This window comes from Sorghum bicolor, chromosome 10 (genome assembly GCF_000003195.3).
Source record: "Sorghum bicolor cultivar BTx623 chromosome 10, Sorghum_bicolor_NCBIv3, whole genome shotgun sequence".
Lineage (NCBI taxonomy): Eukaryota > Viridiplantae > Streptophyta > Magnoliopsida > Poales > Poaceae > Sorghum > Sorghum bicolor.
The window spans coordinates 60235562-60256331 of NC_012879.2; the positions used below are offsets into that span (position 1 = coordinate 60235562).

At 43.6% G+C, this 20770-nt stretch overlaps 1 protein-coding gene and 1 long non-coding RNA gene across 3 annotated transcripts; both read right to left on the reverse strand.

Moving 5' to 3' along the window:
- On the reverse strand, nucleotides 79-3274 carry LOC110431001. 2 transcript variants are annotated; one of them, XR_002448462.1, is made up of 5 exons: nucleotides 2796-3274; nucleotides 1774-1858; nucleotides 1279-1682; nucleotides 932-1025; nucleotides 79-303 (listed from the first exon to the last, which is right to left on the reverse strand). It is a non-coding gene; the product is annotated as an uncharacterized LOC110431001 (long non-coding RNA). The 2 variants fall into 2 exon arrangements; XR_002448461.1 differs by having other exon boundaries at nucleotides 79-300; nucleotides 2796-3273.
- On the reverse strand, nucleotides 7079-11604 carry LOC8069199 (leucine-rich repeat receptor-like kinase protein THICK TASSEL DWARF1). Its single transcript, XM_002438988.2, has 2 exons — nucleotides 8751-11604; nucleotides 7079-7771 (listed from the first exon to the last, which is right to left on the reverse strand). The coding sequence occupies exons 1-2, from the start codon at nucleotides 11395-11397 to the stop codon at nucleotides 7416-7418; spliced, it is 3003 nt and encodes a 1000-aa protein (XP_002439033.2). The 5' UTR covers nucleotides 11398-11604; the 3' UTR covers nucleotides 7079-7415.

The window sequence follows — 20770 nt, forward strand, 5'->3', positions numbered from 1 at the left end:
CAGGGATTTCTTGTGTGTCCATTTCGACTAATGCAATAGTTGAATGCCATAACTGTATAATCACGGAGAGGGAGGGGATTATGCAACATGCATGGTTTGCCCTTACTCAAATAAGCAGACTGTACAATTTCTTATTCAGTTACATTCAACCCATTATGTAATATGAATTACATTCAACTATCAGATAAAATGATCTTAAATAAAAAATCGAATGCTGATAGTAAACACTTGAGCCTAAAGAAAGCACAATTCTAATATTCAAACCTGGTATGTCGTAGTCCTCGTGCGCCATGTTTTTTCCTTCTTGCACACAAAAGAAAAAAATGTAATGAGATTTAGTGCTGGAATTAGGCAGCAAGAAAGAGTGCAACTGTACAGAGAATTTATATGCCTACCTACTCTAAGGTCTTCAATTTGGTTTAGTTCGCCAAATAGTGTAACATTTATTTGAGATTTTTCTATGACACGCAGAATTGAATAGGTTTTATGATATTGCTGAAGTAAGTTGAGCTCCTTGTTGATGGGGATGGCAACAGCAATTGACAATTTGGTATTTTCATTGAGGGTGGACTGTGATTTCTTTCTTTGATAATTGATATGCTTCACAATATCTAATTCAAAACCTTCCAGATATCTAATTCTCTATTAGGTCAAACCCCTAGCTAAATCTGCTAGGCCCTCCTAGAGTCTTTTTGTCCCCTCTTTTCTTCTCTCTTTGTTTCTAAACTTTTCTTACCTTCCATTAGTAATGTACATTATGTACAATATATATAATAATACCACAATAGTGGAAGCAACTACTGTATGTGTTTTCTGTTTCTACAATAATTAGAGCAATGAGAAGAGCACTAAGAGAGTAACATTTAACTGATTCTCATCTGCCTTGAATTGTAAGTTATATTAAACAAATATTTTTGGTCACTCTCCTCACCAATCGATGATGACGACCTTGCAGTCTTAGACCTGGCGTCCTCCCCGAACTCCTTGAAGTTGTTGATGGTGCCAGGGCATCAAGCAACAACACCCTGTTGCAACCAGCAAGAAAATAAACAAAGAACATTCAGTAATGAATTTCTAATAATAGAGTTTTCCCACGTAATGACCAACTTCAACTTATATTTTGCAAAGAAACATCAAGATCCAAAAATAATAATAAGAAGAATACACAATTCAAAGATGCCCATAGGCCTACAAAAAATGTAGCCTGGCAATCTCAGAATTTTAGTTTTATATCATCTGACACTGATAGAATAACAAAGGAAAAATAAATTATCACACCTTGCTCCTGCAGAGGTTCTTAGGGTAGAAACGACGTGTCCATTCCTCTGATTTCATAGGTAGCCAACATCATTGGCAAGATACACATCCATGTCTGTGCTAGCAGCATGACTGTCAAAGATGACATAGTAGAAATATTCAAAAGAGTGAAATTTATGCAACACATATCATATATTATATAGATAAATGTGTCAAACAAGGCATACAATTCAGAGGAAGGATTTCAAGAACAGGACTAAGCAAAAGAGGTGGAAGCATACCTTAGCCTTCAAGAAAGAGACCAGTAAAGAAGTAAAAAAGGAATAACAGTTTCTGCATGTGCAAATTGGAGCCTTGTCTTTTCATACATACCATCAGGGCAGTTTTCTACAATACCAATAATCTTTAGAGCCTTGTCTTTCATCCTGTATTTAGAAACATTAAAAAGTTATTTGCATCAAACTCTAGAGCCTTGTCTTTTCATCCTGCATTTACAAACATTGAAAAGTTATTTACATCTAGCTCTGGAGCCTAGCAGGTAGGGTATCTTCAGAAACATATGGCAGAAAACTTTGGCTCCCTTTCCATGTTTCACTCTTACCTGCTTACAAAGAAACCAGAGAGAAGAAATATACTTAGTTGTAAATTTGAGGTGATAACGACTCGTAAATTCAGTTGTGACATCTGTAGAAGAGGTTCCGTTTGCTTCTTTAGATCAGGCTCCTTCCTTTTCATGTATGCTTGGAAATTGTTCCAAAGTTAATGTTCTTTACACAGATACAATAAATAAAAAGAGAAACACATATTCATTTATGCATGGCCCTTCTAAACAGGAAAATAATTTTTCAATATGTATGTATCCCTGCATAGTAATCAAGATCCAGACAGCTTAAGGAAGGAGTTACAGACACAAAAATCAAAAGTTGCTGAACGAAACTGAATTGAACTTTCTCAAACTTGTGAATTTGCTGCAAGAAAGATGATCTTTCAGAATTTGTACCCCTTAAAGCACAGTGAGTTTATAAAAGACATCTTGAGGCTAGCAATTTTTTCATGTCGCAAGTGAATTTCAATTCAGTACATTTCCAACAAAATTGTATCCCTCAAAGGCTCACATAACTTCGAGATTACCAAGCTAAACAGGCTCAGACCAATAAGAAATTGCAGGTTTAATGTAGTGATTGCTATTGCCTAATAGTAGTAGTAGTGCTAAAAACAAAGCTTTTTATGCAAGGAGATATGTTCAGCTATCTGCATTGTTGGATCCACTGTCACAAGCCATCGTGTTGTCCACTTCAATAAGAAATTTATGCAGGTTCAGGTCAATACAAAATGCAGGTGCTGAAACAATACTATGTATCTAGGATTCAGAAGTGCATGAGTCAGAGAAAATTAGGAGCACCTAACAAGCAGTAACAAATCACTACCAAATTAAAACTCTTGCATCCTATCCCACATGAGAACCAAGTAACAAAGCATAGACTTTCTGAACAAAAGAAATAGAGAGACAGGTAAGAGGAGGGGAGCAAGGGACGGACATGGACCAGTTCCAGAGGCCGGCGTAGGGGTCGCAGGCGTCGCGTCGCGTGCGGCTTGGCGTGGTCGTCCGGCGGCGGGTGGGACGAGCTTGGAGCTGGGCGTCGTAGAAGCCGGGTTCCGCGGCGGCCTAGTCCTCCACCTACTGCGCACGAGTGCGGCTCGGTCGTCGCAGGCGTTGCGTCGTGTGCGGCATGGCGAGGTCATCCGGCGGTGGGCGAGACGAGCTTAGAGCTGGGCATCGTAGAAGCCGGGCTGCGTCGTGGGCAGATGACCGGGGCAGAGCCGTGCAACGCCGGAGTAGGGCTTTACGTTGCCGGATCTGCACGTCGCCGAGGCGAATCCGGAGCCGAGCTCGCTGGCCGGCATGGAGGTTGTCGCCGGAAGCCGACCTCGACACGAGCATGGCAGGGGGCTGCGGTTCCTTGTGTAGAGGGGAGGCGGCGTGGGAGGAATTGTTTTTGACTGCAGGTTGACCACGGGAGTCCGACTTTTTTTTTCCGGAGCGACGTAATCACGGAGGCAGGCCGAAAGGTATAGTATGAGGATATCATTTGAGTCTTTTTAGTTGTAGAGATTATTGGCATTGTTTACTTCAAAAAATTTTGCAAAATTTTTCAGATTCTTCATCCTATTAAATCTTTAGACGCATACATAGAATACTAAATATAGATAAAAATAAAAACTAATTGCACAAATTGGTCGGAATTGACGAGATGAATCTTTTGAGCCTAGTTGGTTCATAATTGGACAATATTTGTTAAATACAAACGAAAGTGCTACTATTCCTATTTTGCAAAAAATTTTGGAACTAAACAAGGCCTTACTATTATCATAGAACACAATTCCCTTCCTTGATGATTAAGGAAGCAGCTTGGAGGTCAAGAGCAATGTTCCTTGCTCCATGGATTGGACTAGGGCAAGTAGGCAATTGGGCAAAGCGTAAGTGTCCTGCCTTGTGGAGAAGAGTCCTTACGTGTCTCTCCCAATACGCAATGGTACGTGAGTATCTTTGCCATATTTTTTTGTTACCTGGTGATATCGGTGATCAAACAGGTAACATGTTTATAAGTAAGAAAATTAGTAAATTCTACGCAGTCATTTATGCGTCGGACCATGGCACATTATCAAAAAGAAAAACAAATAAAAACAAATCACAGTACGATTACTTTGAGTAGTCATTTATGCATCATACCATGGCATATTAGCAAAAAAAACGAATCAAATCATAGTACAAATACAAAAAAACATGTGTGCACCCACATTCACACTGTACACAATCTTCCTCTGATTTCAAATACATATTATTTATAACATAAATCTGAACAACATAGTCACAGGTATCCATCTATTGCGTGATTGTTGTTAATTTTTTTGACAGCCTACTACATAGAGAAGATACTTAAAATCATAATTGTTGTCGTTTGCTAGGTCTGGAGTACTATGCATGATTTAACCTAATGAGCGACACTGAGATTGCTCTTAGGAGAACTAATTTCTTCTTCAACACCTCTCCTAGTCTTTTTAGGACGCTCATGCGCAGTAGGTAACTCCATCCAATGTAGTTCAAATCTCAGCATGTGCATCTAATGTTGTACGCATTATGCTAGCTGCAAAACTCTAGATATTGATGTGCATGAATATCAACAGCATCCCCGGTGCGATGCTTGCCACGTAGAGATACTCAACCCTACACGTAGTAATGAGGCAAGAGTGATCCGGATGCATAGCTCTGAAGACAACATCGTGTATGTGCTTCCAGAGTTCCTAGCAGATTATCAGAGACGGGATGAGAACATTGTCTTTGGGTTATTATTATAAATCAATCCATAATCTGAAGCGTTTAGATGACCTTCATATTATTTTAACTGGTTACTATAATCTAGTCGAGATCATACACGTTGCTCACCCTGCCCAGCCCAAATTGTTGTGGTTCATCTGTGTACGACAAGTACACTCATAGGCTACTGAGATCGGGGCCAAGAGTGAGATGGGCCAAGCCACCCTGAAGGCTTTCTCAAATTAAACTGTGATGCTTCTTTCATTCAGGAGACTATGACTGGTAGTTGGGGATTTCTGATCCGTGATCATGTTGGTGAGGTAGTGATGACCGTCCGAGGGAGAATTAACAATGTGTTAGAGCAACTCCAACCATTATGCAAATGGACTTGGCATTTACCAAAATGCATAAAACTCCAAAAAAAACCCCTCCAATCGTTATGCATTTGGACTTTGCATTTTACATAGCTATGCATTTGGAGGGGGAAACTTGGCATATATGCCAAAGGAGTCCGGCTATGCAAAACCCCTCCCTTCGCGCGGTTTGGCTTCGCGCCGCCACAAACTTCGCGCGATACAGAAGCTTCGCGCGTCCTCTTCGACAGCTTCGCTCGCGACGAAGCCTTTCTCATCAACGCCGGCCAGGTAATCATGCATATTCATCATATATAGAGTAGCTGAGCGTGGATCGGAGCATGGCCGCGGCTCCTAGGTCGTTTAGGGTTTAGGGCGACGGCGGCGAGCTGAACGTGGAGACCGGCGGCGAGCTGAACGTGCGCCGGCGGCGGGCTGTTTGGCCGCGCGTGGAAGGAGTGCCGCGCGGGATGCAGTGCCGCGGGAAGTTTGGCGCGGGATCGACTTGGCATTTTGCATAACGGTTGGAGATCACCCGATTTTAGCCTTGCCATTCTCATTTAGGGGTTTGCAATTTGCTTAAAATGCATAACTTCAAATGCATAATGGTTGGAGATGCTCTTAAGTGCTTTCCATACGGAGTTAATTGTCTGCATGCAAGGTGCGCAAATAGCGAGCAATTTGGGAATCGGCAACCTCATTCTTGAAACGGATGCACTCAATCTTCAGCAAGCTCTGCAGTCCAGAAGGGGGTTTGATGTGCGACCGGAAGGGGGTTTGTCCAGGACGAATTTTAGTAATTTTACTTGTAAATTTTTGGGAAGAGCTGGCAATAGGGCTGCTCATGTTTTGGCGTGTTTAGGTTATGGTTGCATCGAAGGCGAGGCGCTAATTACTAGTTCCATCCCTGATGATGTATCTGTAATTGTTTCCGACGATTTGTCGTCTGAGTAATGAATCGGTTAGAGCTTAAAAAAAAGGACTTATAGATAGTGTCCTATATTCATACTATTCTTTTTAATCTATCGGAACTATTCTACCGTATTTATTTTACTACTATTGGGTTTCGTTGGTGCTGGCTGATGAACTAGGCCCAGAGAAATGTCGACGACAGCCATGGCGAGCAAGTGGGCCGAGATGCCCAGCCCAACCCATTCCATGTCCCACGACAGCATTCTGATTCTAACCTTTTTTCCTATTGCATCTGCCGTTTTCAACTTTCACAACATCGCCACCTCTCCCTTAAAAGCCTAGTATACTAGAAGCAGACACCTGTCGCCAAAAATTGAAGAAGATCTTTCAGAAGAAGCTATCTCGAATAACCAAAAGCAATAGCGGCAGGGAATATATGCCGTGTCAACTATCTCCAACAATTGTTACCCAAAATACAATACACATTTGTCCTTTGAGTAGCGCTACATGTAAAAGGTTCCATATCTATTTTTAGTCTTCTCCAACAACAAGACCTAAAAGACAACACTCTCTGCAAATAGGTCTCAAGGAGAGAGGATACCCAAATTTGGGTTATGCCTCTCCTGATACCCAAAATAGGTTTTCTGTATGGGTACTCTGTTGGAGGCTATAGATATTGTGTTGGAGACCCATTTTAGGTTTGGGTTTCCAAATGGGTCTCCTATTGGAGACAGCCCTTTGCGTTGCATTTGCATGGGCAATGAGCAACGACGCACTAGGAGAGGAGATATATATTTACAAGTCCGAGTCAGATCAGATAATCCAGCTGAGAATAAAGACCGGAGAAAGGCTTTGCGAGCGCGGTCCCGTGTTCTTTGCGAGCTCGCCCAGATTCGATTCTGCAGGGACGGCCTGCAATCATCCACTGACACGGACGGATACCGTAAATTCTTGCACTCGTAAGATCAAAAGATTCGTCTTATAATTTACAGCTAAACTGTATAATTAGTTTTTATTTTCGTCTATATTTAAAGTTTCATACATGTGCCACAAGATTCGATGTGATGAGGAATCTTGAAAACTTTTTAGTTTTCATGTGAACTAAGGCCAATCTCCATTCCTATCCTACGCCTTTACCGATCCCATTCCATGGCTTCACGTGTGGTGTAAATAAAACGAGAGACACGGAGAGGGGAAAAAAGAAGGGTGAAGGTGACAAGGAATTGCAAAGCAGAGCATATAATGTATGTAAGATCATGGACACATTTTATTTCAGCTTCAACTTTACTACTAGTAATATGCACATATTCATTCAGCTACGCAATAACCAATCGCATCGCAATAAGACACACGTACGCTACTTTCACCTTGCAGGGATCACGAGTAGCCACCTGCTGGTTATTAGTCGTAGTAGTACACACAACTACACATAACACATCCATCCATCCATCCATCATCACACACGGTAACGACGCCAAAAGGCACCAGTAAATACAATACAAACCAAAATTAGCCGCTAATAAATAGCAGGCGTTAATAACCCCGGATCATATCATCATATGGTTAATCGAGGAGGTTCAGAAGGCGTGGAGGACGTCGGGCTGGGCGGCGGCGGAGGTGGAGAGCATGTGGACGACCTCGCGCATGGTCGGCCGGGCCGTGCTGGCGTCCTCCACGCACGCCATGGCCACCTTGTAGAGGTCCGCCAGCAGCGGCACCGGCTCCGGCGCCAGCCGCCTGTCCGCCACCGCCAGGACGGGCTCGGCACCGGCGGCGTCCGGGAGCTCCGCGGTCACCTTGCGCACCCAGTGCACGATGTCCACGCCGTCGCCGAAGCTGCCCACGGGGCGGCGACCAGTGATGAGCTCCAGCAGCACCACGCCGAAGCTGTACACGTCGCTCTTCTCGTCCACGCGCAGGGTGTAGGCGTACTCTGCATGCGAGACGGATCAAGGCCATCAGTTGAAGTCATTGCTGCTGATTAGAGTTTACAGATCACAAGTCCTTGCTCCATGCATACAGAAAAATATTATTAATATTTACAGGTTTAAATGGATATGTTATAAAAATAAATTTCATCATTAATTCAGTGATACTCAGTACTAAATATTAACATTATTATTATTATTATTATTATAGATTTTGTTAGTACTATTGAAGAAATGAAGAGTGAACCTTAAACCCTGACAAGTCAAACATGTGGGCAGATCTGCTGCAGGCATGGACAATTTTTTTTTTTTTTTTTTGACAACACTCCAAGCATGGACATGGAAGGGAAGCTCTTAATCCCTGTCGGATCAAGCTAGCTGCATGAAAGGGCCCACAAGGATACACAAACAAACCAACAGCACGAGCAACCAGAAACCCCAATCCTGTGTGATCCCAAGGCAGGCTTTTTGTCCCCCCATTGACCTTCACAGATCTGCTTCTAGGACATGCCAAATCCATGCTGTAGTACTACACAATCCAAGGACACAGAGCTAGAGCGAGACACTAACCACATTGATTAGCCACTGTCTCTATCCATCTCCAGTGCACTACGTACATTAACTAGTACAGCCATGCATTGCAACATCATACAGCAAAGATAATCTCTAAAAAAAACACAGCAAAAATAGCATGGCAGTTGGTTTTCACTGCACGCAGCTTTTGCCTTTTAACGTGGCTCCAGCTCCAGTTGACTATGCTACGCCAGGCACAAGGCAAAACAATGCCAGTACAAACATTGTGCAAGACTGCAAGTGCAACCAGTGTACTACTGTATGTGATCTTTGAAATGCTAGAGGATCAAAAAACTGCAAATTTCAAATCATGATCCTCTAGCATTTCAAAATTTGTCCATATGCTTGTTTTAACTATAGTAGTACTAGTGGAATTTCAACACGTGGTTTTGAAGTGAGGAGTTTTGTTACCTGGGGCGATGTAGCCATAGGAGCCAGCGATGGCAGACATGCACTCGGACGTGGCGCCGCCGAGGAACTTGGCGAGGCCGAAGTCAGCCACGTGCGCCTCGAAGCCGGAGTCGAGCAGGATGTTGTTTGACTTGACGTCACGGTGGATGATCCGTGGCGCGCAGTCGTGGTGCAGGTAGCAGAGGCCGCGCGCCGCCTCCACGGCGACGCGCGCCCGCGCCTCCCACCCGAGGTGACCGCCCTTGCCGCCGTGGAGCATCTCGCCGAGGGAGCCGTTGGGCATGTACTCGTACAGCAGCAGGTTGGTCTCCCGGTTGGAGACGAAGCCCAGCAGGCGCACGATGTTGCGGTGCCGGATGCGGCCCAGCGTGGTGACCTCCGCCGTGAACCCGCGGTCGTGGTCGCCGCAGCCTCGACCCACCAGCCGCTTGATCGCCAGCTCGGCGCCGCTGCGGGTCACGCCGTGGTACACGATCCCGGCGCCGCCCTTGCCGATGATGTTGTCCTCTTTCAGGCACTCCACCACGTCGTCCGCCGAGAAGTCCAGCTTCTGGAACGCCGTCATCTTCCAGGCGCCCGAACGCCGACGCGCCGCCTCACGCCACGCCTCGCGCGCCTTCCGCGCGCCGAGGATGGCCAGGATGAGGAGGGTGAGGAGGACCACCAGCCATACCAGTAGCTTCTTCGTGTCCCACTGACGCAGCGAGAACGGCGAGCGCGCGCCGCCGAATGATGGGGGGCATGGGTCGCTGCCGCCGGCGAAGGGCGCGCCGCACAGCCCCGGGTTGCCGACGAACGAGCTCTCGTTGAACACCAAGAACTGGCCCTGCATCGGCACGGGGCCCCACAGCTGGTTGTAGGACACGTCCAGCGTCGTCAGGCTCGTCATGTTGGAAATCGCCGGCGGCAGCTCGCCGGAGAGCATGTTCCTCGACACGTTGAACGTGCAAAGGATCTTAAGGGACGTCACGGTGTCCGGTATCTCGCCGGTGAGGCCGTTCCGGCTGAGGTCGATGGCGCCCAGGGAGCCGCAGCCCATGAGCTCCCTCGGGATGCCGCCCGTGAGCGCGTTGCCGCTGGCGTTGAACCTGGTGAGGTTCCTGAGCCTGCCGATCTCCGGCGGCAGGGGGCCAGAGAAGTTGTTCGACTCCAGGGACAGCGTCTGCAGCGCGGCGAGGTTGCCGATGGCGGCGGGGATGCGGCCTCCGATCCCATTGTTCCCTAGCATGAGCATGCCGATCTTGTCGCCGGCGATCACGTCCGGGAGCTCGCCGGTGAGCATGTTGTCGGTGAGCTCGAGCATGTTCGCCAGGGGAAGGTCGAAGAGCCCGGGCGGGACTGGGCCGGTCAGCATGTTCTTGCCGAGGCGGACGCGCGTGAGCGTCTTGCAGTCGCCGAGCGAGTCCGGAATGCTGCCGAAGAAGGCGTTGTCCATGAGCACGAGCATCTGAAGCTTCCGTCCAGCGCAGAGGTCCGGCGGTATGGTGCCGGTGAGGTGGTTCCCGGTGACGTCCAGCGTCTTGAGCCGCCCGTTCCTGCCGAGCGCGGGCGGGAGGCTGCCGGTGAGGTTGTTGTCCCACACCTGCAGCACCTCGAGGAACGGGAACTCGCCGACGAACTCCGGTATCTCGCCGCGGAGGTGGTTCCGGAAGAGGTTGAGCAGCGTGAGGTTAGTGAGGCCGGCGAAGCTGTCGGGTATCTCACCGCTGAGGTCGTTGATGGAGAGGTCGAGCGACTGGAGGCTGGTGAGCCCGCCGAGCTCCGGCGGTATCAGCCCCGTGAGCTGGTTCATGGAGAGGAAGAGCGTGTCGAGGCGGGACAGCCGCGCGAGCTCCGGCGGGATGGGCCCCGTGAGCGTGCAGCTGCTCATGTCGAGGCGGACGAGCGACTGGAGGTCGCCGAACTCGGGTGGCACCCCGCCGCTGTACTGGTTGTAGTAGCCGACGTACATCTCCCGGAGGCGGGAGAGGCGGGAGAGCGACGGCGGGACACGGCCCGACAGCGCGTTGCCGTTGAGCCCCAGGTACTCGAGCGCGGCGAGGTCGCCGAAGGTGTCCGGGATGGAGCCGTTGAAGTAGTTCCCGCCGAGGTGGAGGTAGCGCAGGGTGCGCGCCTGCGACGCGCCGAGCGGCGGGAGCGGGCCGGAGAGGTTGTTGTTGTAGACGTCGACGAGCTCGAGCGCCGGGAAGTAGGGCGTGGAGGGGGAGGGCGGTGGAGACGGGAAGGACCCGCTGAGGTTGTTGTTGGAGAGGTTGAGGTGGCGGAGCGCGGGCATGGACGAGAGCACCGGCGGGACGCGGCCGTGGAGGGAGCAGGCGGCGACGGTGAGGCTGGCGAGCGCGTCGAGCAGCGCGACCTCGGGCGGGAGCGCTCCCCCGTGGAGCGGCACGGCGGTGAGGTTGATCGCGACGACGCGCGAGGTGGCGGCGTCGCAGGTGACGCCCGTGAAGGCGCAGTGCGCCGGCGGGGTCGCGGTGGGGTCCCAGTCGGACAGCGCGTTGGAGGTGGAGTTGGTGGACGGGACGAGGGACGACTTGAGCTTGGACAGCGCGTACGCGTCCCGCTCCGGCGTGGCGGAGGCGGGGGCGGGGAGCAGGAGCAGGAGGAGCAGGAGCAGGAGGAAGCAGAGGAGGATGGGAGGAGGCATTGTGGTGCTGTGGTGTGGTGGCGAGGCGAGGGGGACGTGGTGGTGGTGGATGGAATAAAAGGGAGCGCAGGGAGAGGTGGTGGTGGAGAATGGAATGGAATCCGCGGCGGCGGGGACGGACGGGGCGGGCGAGCTGATGATAGGCAGGTCAAACAGAGGCAAGCAAGCAGCCGGGGCAGGCAGGGCGGGAGGAGGTGGTGCTGCTGCTGCTGGCTGGGGGACGGCGCACGGCAGGCTGACGGCGTGCGGTGTCAGATAGGCGTAGGCGCGGCAGTGGATGCGACGGGACGGCGGGACTGGGGTCGGAAGGGACACGACGAGCGCCATCAATTTGCTCTCGCTGCTTGCAGTGGTTCCAGAGCTTCCACGCAGCACAGGCACAGGCAGAGCCGTTGGCGCTATTTTTGGAGGTTGACTTTGCCAACCATTCTCGTTTCGTCCGTGAAAATGATCTGAATTGTTAGTTGCGAAAAGATTTTAACGTTTATGGTAAATATTGTCTAATTATAAATTAACTAAATTTAAAAAAATTGTCTCATAAATTACATATAAACTGTGCAATTAGTTTTGTTTTCTTCTATATTTAGTGCTTCAGGCATGTGCCACAACTTTTGATGTGAGGCCTTGTTTAGTTCACCCAAAAAAGCAAAAAGTTTTCAAGATTCCCTGTCACATCGAATCTTGCGGCACATGCATGAAGCATTAAATATAGACGAAAACAAAAACTAATTACATAGTTTAAGTGGAAATCGCGAAACGAATATTTTGATCCTAGTTAGTCTATAATTGGATAATATTTGTCACAAACAAACGAAAGTGCTACAGTACCGAAATCCGAAATCTTTTCGCAACTAAACAAGGCCCGACTAAGAATCTTGAAAAGTTTTGAATTTTTTGGATTTTTTGCTGTAGCAATTTTGATTGTTTGTGACAAATATTATCCAATCATGTACTAACTAGGATAAAAAATTCGTCTCGCGATTTACAGCTAAACTGTGTAATTAGTTTTTATTTTCGTCTATATTTAATGTTTTTTGCATGTGCCGCAAGATTCGTTTTTGGGTGAACTAAACAAGGCGTTCCCAAAATATTTTGCAAAATTTTTCATATTCTCCATCACATCGAATCTTGCGGCACATGCATTAAACACTAAATATAGATAAAAAAATAACTAATTACACAGATTACTTGTAATTTGCGAGATGAATTTTTTAATTCTAATTTGTCCATGATTTGACAATATTTATTAAATACAAACAAAAGTGGTACTATTTCTATTTTTCAAAAAAAAATTGAAACAAACAAGGCCAAAAACCAAAAAAAAATAAGATCTCCGTCATATCCAATCTTGCGACACTTGCGGCACATGCATGTAGCATTAAATATAGATAAAAATAAAAACTAAATACACAATTTGTCTGTAAATCGTGAGACGAATCTTTCGACCCTAGTTAGTTTATGATTAAATAATATTTGTCGCAAACAAACAAAAGTACTACGGTAGCCAAATGTAAAAGTTTTCACATCTAAACAAACTAGGCCTTGTTTAGATGCGAAAAGATTTTGAATTTCGCTACTGTAGCACATTTGTTTGTTTGTGGCAAATATTGTCCAATCATGGACTAATAACTAGGATCAAAAGATTCATCTTGTGATTTACAGTAAAACTGTGTAATTAGTTTTTATTTTTATCTATATTTAATGCTTCATATATATGTCAAAATATTCGATGTGATAGAAAATCTTGAAAACTTTTTGTTTTTAGGGTGAAGTAAAAGGTGTGGTTCTGCAAAAGGAGGATGTTAATGTGAAACCCCAGAATTGACAACAAATTTCTGAAGATCATGAAGCAATTTCCACGACCCTACTGATGATTTCGCTACTTTTTCGCTACTGATGATTTCTTTTCTGCATGGCTTTCTATCTTTGGCCATGTTTAGTTCCACTTAAAAACCTAAAATTTTTCAATATTTTTCGTCACATTGAATTTTTAGACGTATGCATAGAGTATTAAATATGGAATAAAATAAAAACTAATTGCACAGTTTGGTCGAAATTGACGAGACGAATCTTGTGAGTCTAATTAGTCTATGATTGAATAATAATTACCACAAATAAATGAAAGTGCCACATTATCACAGAACGTTTCCTTTCGGGAACAAATTTTTCTCTTGTGTCGCGTGTGATGACCAGAAGAAAAAGAAAATGGCTACGTACCACGTGACTGGTCCCTTCTGGTCCCACTTCCTGACAGTCTCAAACGTGACCGGGGGCTGCATTGCATATCTGCATGCATGCATGTACATGTACTGTTGCGGTTACTGCTCCGTTGATCCGTTCGTACTTTTTGGAGTATCACTGGTACACTTCCACTGCCACGGTACCGTACGTAATGTACTCCGGTACGAGTCAAACTAACGTCTCGTCTCTTGCTGTGGTTCGGCACATGGGCTGAAGCATCCACGAGGCACGATTCGATTTTTCATTCATCAGTTTACATTACTGCCACGTCTCGTCCCTATAGATTTCTATTCTTCATTCATCCGTTTTATATATAATATATACTTTACTTTTCTTAATGTAATGGCAGAAGCTCTGTCTTTTCTTTTTCTTTTTCTTTTTCATTCAAGAGAGGAAAGAGGTTTATGTACACGCAAAGGGGGCTCGGCCCGTCTAGAAAAATGAAACGCCAGGTAGTGGAAATAAATTACATATTGCCCCTGTGAAAATTACTTCCTCACATATAAAGCTTTTATTACATTGTTCTATATTCTCTTTGGGTCTTGTTTAGTTCTAATTTTTTTTGTTTTCGGTACCGTAGCACTTTCGTTTTTATTTGACAATTATTACTCAATTATGGATAACTAACTCAAAAGATTCATCTTATAATTTATAGGTAAACTGTATAATTAGTTTTTATTTTCGTCTATATTTAGTGCTTTATGTGATACAATATTCGATGTGACGGAGAATCTTGAAAAAAAATTTGATTTCGGGTGAACTAAATAAGGCTTTGATCAAGCCACCCTGCGGTGTTGATTCATAAGCACTGTTCAAGATTCTTTTATTCCATTTTTTCCATAAATTTCATAGCGTAAACATCACCAATTCATTGAACCGTTTTTCTTTCTTCCTTGGCTACCTTAGGCCTTGTTTAGTTACCAATTTTTTTGGATTTAGCCACTATAGCATTTTCGTTTGTATTTTTTAATTATTGTTTAACTATAGACTAAATAGGATCAAAAGATTTGTCTCATAAATTATAGACAAACTATGTAATTAAATATTTCTATCTATATTTAATACTCCATACATACGTCCAAAGATTCTATGTGATGGAGAATTTTAGAATTTTTTTGGAACTGACCTAAAAAATCTAAAGTTTTCAAAATTCCCCATCACATCAAGGCCTCGTTCAGTTCGCAAAAAAAATTAGATTTTGAAACTGTAGCACTTTTGTTTTTATTTGACAAACATTGTCCAATTATGGAGTAACTAGGCTTAAAAGATTCGTATCGCGATTTTACAGATGAACTTTACAATTAGTTTTTGTTTTCATGTATATTTAATGCACTATGCATGTGCCGCAAGATTCGATGTGATGAGGAATCTTGAAAATTTTTGAAAAAATAAACAAGGCCCAAATCTTGCCACACATATATGGACCATTAAATATAGATAACTAATTGTATAGTTTATCTGTAATTTACGAGATAAATTTTTAAGCTTAATTAGTCAATAATTACCGTATACAAACGTGCCCCGAAAACTGCCTGTCCTACCATGATTTGAATCGGAGCAGATCTTTGATAGGATCAATTGTCCACCGAAGTGCTCCGCACCGCTTGCCGAAAGGACAAAGGCCTTGTTTAGTTCTTTGCGAAAATTTTTCGAGCTTTCTATAAAAATTTTGTTTGTATGTAGTAATTATTATTTAATTATAAACTAACTAAGTTTAAAAGACTTATCACATCATCATTATCATCATCATCATCATCATCATCATCATCATCATCACATCATCACACTATAAAAGAGCGAGTTTTTTTAGGAGATCTCTCCCTATATAATAACCGTTCGATTTGGACTTCGTGCTATATAAACCCTCCGTAATACGTGATCTTACATCTTACATGTATAAGACGTAAACGTCTATAAAAGAGCGAGTTTTTTTAGGAGATCTCTCCCTATATAATAACCGTTCGATTTGGACTTCGTGCTATATAAACCCTCCGTAATACGTGATCTTACATCTTACATGTATAAGACGTAAACGTCTGTAACTCAATCTCATGTAACGCACGTACAATCCTAGAGGAGCTCTACGATCTCTCTATCCCCGTGTAAGGACTCGACGTCCCCGGCCCTCTATCCCCACGTCAACACATGAAGAAAAAAATTGTTAATCCCTGATTTTTTGTAAGTAAAAAAATATCCTTCAAGATAGAACCATGTCCACCCAGTTGGAATGTGGAAGTAATAAAGAAAAGAAAGAACCATGTCCACCCGGTTGGACTGTGGAAGTAATAAAGAAAAGAAATTGTTGATCTTTGATTTTGGTAAGTGAACAAAATTATCCAACAAAATAGAACTATGTCCGCTTAGATGGACTCTGGACTCTTGCGTACAACATACTGTTGTATTATCACGTTCTAGAAAAGGACACGCGTACCACGTATTTGATTCCAATACCAAATTTGTCCAATCCTGTCCATTGTATTGCATGTATATATGTATATATAGAACGAGAGAGCACGATTGTCCATCCATCCATAGAGGAAAAACAAATCTGACGCCGCTAAGCGAGCTGGTGCACACGGGTGTGCTCTGCAGCTGTGGCGCAGCCTCTAGACATGCGTCCTCGGCTTGCACTTTTATGTGGAGTTCAAGTCTGCCGGCAACATTAGATGGTAGGTCACCTTCGTCAACAACATCCTCGTGCATCGTGTCCACTTCGAATATATTATTATTATTATTATTATTATTATTATTATTATTATTATTATTATTATTATTATTATTATTATTATTATTATTATTATTATTATTATTATTATTATTATTATTATTATTATTATTATACGCCTCCCTCTAACCACTGTACCATCTATATAATCCGTGTCTACACGACTCGATCAAATCAATCAAACACTTACCATATATCTTTATTCTATATTTTATTACATTCAAAATAGTTTCTATAAACACGTACGTGTCACACGTGCATATTTGCTAGTCTTATAAATTACAAACAAATTGTGTAATTAATTATTTTTTATATATATATATATATTTAATACTTTATGTATGAGATAAATCTTTTAAGCCTAATTCATCCATAATTAAATAATATAATTGCCAAATACAACATTTGAGCTAGGGCTTTGTTTAGTTGTAAAAAAGATTGTAAAATAGACACGGTAGCATTTTTGTTTGTATTTAACAAATATTGTTTAATTATAGACTAACTAAAATTAAAAGTCTCATCTTGCAAACTAGAGAAAAACTATGTAATTAATTATTATTTAATATATATATATATATATATTAGGGTTATATATATATATGTATGTCCGACAAGATTCTATACCATAGGAAATCTACAAAATTATGCAAAAAATTATCATGAACTTCTTGGGCCTTGTTTAGTTTCAAAATTTTTGGCAAAATGTGAATAGTACCAATTTCGTTTGTATTTGAAAAATATTGTCCAATCATGAACTAACTAGGCTCAAAAGATTCGTCTCGTCAATTCCGACCAAACTGTGTAATTAGTTTTTATTTTCGTTTATATTTAATACTTCATGCATACCTCTAAAGATTCGATGTGACGGAGAATCTGAAAAATTTTGCAAATTTTTCTGGGAACTAAACAAGGCCTTGTTTAGTTCACCCAAAAACCAATTTTTTTTAAGATTCTCCGTAAAATTGAATCTTGCGGCATATGCATGGAGCATTAAATATAGATAAAAATGAAAACTAATGACACAGTTTGTCTGTAAATTGCGAGACAAATCTTTTAAATTTAGTTATTTTATGATTAGACAATGTTTGTTACATAAAAACGAAAGTGTTATAATCTCGTTTTCACAAATTTTTTTGATCAAAGGATGGCCAGTGCCAGTCACATGGGCGTCTGCACAGTTTGACGATGCGGGGATGGCGCAGCCTGGCTCCTGTAGACTTTTTTCTCCACAATCCTTCCATTGCTTCCAACAGATCTGCCTTGATAGCCGCGCCCTGCCCTTGCCGGACGAGAGAGAGAGAGGATCCATCCACTCCCTGCAGCGCAGCAGCAGGAACTGGCCCGGCGCAGGCACAGTGCACGGCTCCGGGCTCCGGCGAGGCGGCCACCGCAGTCCCACTCCGCCTCCTCCATGCACAGCCGGCTACTACGGCAGGGTGCAGCCGTGTGCAGAGCGGGTCTCCTGCCCACTAGTGGCGGCCTCGCGCCATGGCCTACCAGTAGCCCAGCCCCCACGGCCCTACCCCCCGGGCCGGCTCGCTCTCCTCATCACCCACGACAGGTTGACCCACCTGCAGCTAGGTACGGTACACATGCTGTGAACTTTTTTTTTGTGTGTCTGGATGTCGTAATAATATCGGAAAAGATTTTTAGAAACTAATAAAAAAATAAATTACATAGCTCATCTAAAAACTACAAGATAAATTTTGTAAGCATAATTAATTTGTCATTAGCACATATGGGTTACTCTAATCATGAACTAACTAGACTGAAAAGATTCATCTCGCGATTTTCAACCAAATTGTATAATTAGTTTATTTTTTTATCTACATTTAATGTTCTATGCATGTGTCTAAAGAATCGATGGGATGGATGAAAATTTTTTGGGTGGAAAACTAAACAGGGCCTAAATAAGGCTTAAGGCCTTGTTTACTTAGAGGATGAAATTTTTTTAAGACCTTGTTCACTTTGCAAAAAAATTTAGATTTCGACACCGTAGCACTTTCGTTTTTATTTAACAAACATTGTCTAATCATGGAATAACTAGACTTAAAAGATTCATCTCGCGAGTTACAGATGAACTGTGCAATTAGTTTTTGTTTTCATATATATTTAATGCACCATACATGTGCCACAAAATTCGATGTGACGGAGAATCTTAAAGAAAATTTGGAATTAAAAAAGGCCTTAGGTGTCATATCGAAATGTTTTGTACGATATTCAAAGGGATATTTTCATATTAATAAAAAAACTAATTACATAATTTGATTAAAAACTGCGAGATGAATTTATTAAGCCTAATTAATCTTACGGCACATGTATGGACCATTAAATATAGATGAAAACAAAAACTAATTGCACAGTTTGATTATAAATCGCGAGATGAATATTTTAAGTATAGTTAGTCTATAATTAAACAATGTAAAAACAAAATGCTACAGTACTCAAAACCAAAAAAATTTCAAAATTAAACAAGGCCTCACATAATGAATCAGAAAAACTTCGTGAAATCGTTTGACCAGCACGATGAATTCTAACACTACAAGAAATGGTGCTTTACATGACGTTTTTCTGTGACCTTCTTACAAATCATCATATAATTACACTAGTCATTCTAAAGTAGATACAACTGTGACGGCTAACTGTCACAGAGTGTTGTGGCATATCACTTCTAAATCTGTGACGGATGGCTTGATTGGTCACAAATAAATCATACAACATGGCGTTGATGTGGACGTCTACGTGTACAAGCAAAAAAATGTGGCGCTGATGAGGACCTGTTTCGAATTTTTTTTTACTCGTCTAGAATTTTTTTGAGCTTTACAAATGACCTCGTTTGAAAAAACCGTCAAAATGAAAGTTGTAGATCTTGAAAAGTTATGAAACTTTGTAGTTGATAATTTTTTCATTTGAAATCATCTTGTGATCGAAAACTACGTTTGAATTTCTCAAATTTGAAATTCAAATTTTGTAAATGACCTCGGATGAAGGAACTACCAATCCGTTTAGGGCCTCAAATAATCAATTTATGCTTGGTTTATGATAGTATGTGGGGAACCAAACTCTAATACAAACACAAGTGAGTGATAGGTGGAGCGGTAGAGGAGGGTACGCGCGAGAGCGGGGTCTCAGGTTCGAATCTCATCGACCGCGTAGCACGCGATTTTACGCGAAAAAATACGCGACTAGCCAGTGTGCCTTCCCTATATTAAAAACTTTTTTCCCTATTTTTAAAAACTGATTTCAGTGCGCAGCCTGAAAAATTTCGCATCTCCATTCCCAATTTGGCCAAAGAAATTACCTTGCTGCCCTGCCCGCCACAAGTTTTCTGCCTACCACACAGCAAACCCTAAGGATATTTTCGTCATTTTCATCAAGCATCACTACAAGAAATCCCCTTATAGGTGACGGTTTAGTTATGACCTTCTAACTAATCATCATTGAATGTAGTCATCTGTGACAGTCGACATCCAAGGAGATGGAGATATGACGTTAGGTTAAATTATCGTCATAACTGGCCGTCACAGATCCTTTTGGTCATCCATGACGAATTCATTGGTAGGTCACAATACAACATGTCGTTTCTACCCACTTGAATACGGATTCATTTGTGAAGTTGCGGATATGTTTTTTCTTTTAGTGGCAACAATCAAACTAGGGATAGTCTATTTCATTTAAGGACTGTGTCCAGAACCACGACCGTGTCTTTGACCTGTCTGCGCTGGGCGCCCGTCGCCCCTGTCCTAGGCCGCCGTCGGTCGCTGGCCGCCCTATCCTCGCCGGCCGCCCGCCGCACCTCCTCGCCGGCCGCCCGCCGCACCTCTTCGCGGGCCATCCGTGTCCTTGCCGGCCGCCCGCTGCACCTCAGCTACCTCTGTCCTCGCCAGCAGCCCCTGTTCGCGCCGACCGTTTGGTCCCTATCCGCGCCAGCTGCCCCCATCCACACTGGTCATCCTAGTTGCTATTCGTGGTGGCGCGGTGGCCGCGGTGAGGGGATACCGAGGAGCAGCCGCAGCAACGGCTCCAGCAATCCCTCTGCAAAGGATCTGTCGTCGCCCACCTCCAGAGAACTTTCCTCAACTGAATTCAATTGGTATGGATTTGGATGCCTCTGTTCAAATTAGTGATGTACTTTGGTAGTTGATGTAGTGAGTGTAACTGAAGGTTTGATTGCTTTTATTTTTTCTGAAAAATTGTATGTAGATGGACAGACGTTGGATTCATGGTGCTTTATTCACACCTCAGTATATTTCTGGTGTTCGATCTTTCATGGACTTTGTCAAAGAGAGGTTTACTGAGGCAGAGAAGATTTTGTGCCCATGTCAACATTGCCTGAACATTAAATCTCTGGAGCAAAATGAAGTGGAGAGGCACCTGCTGCTCAATGGCATGTCCAGCACCTATACC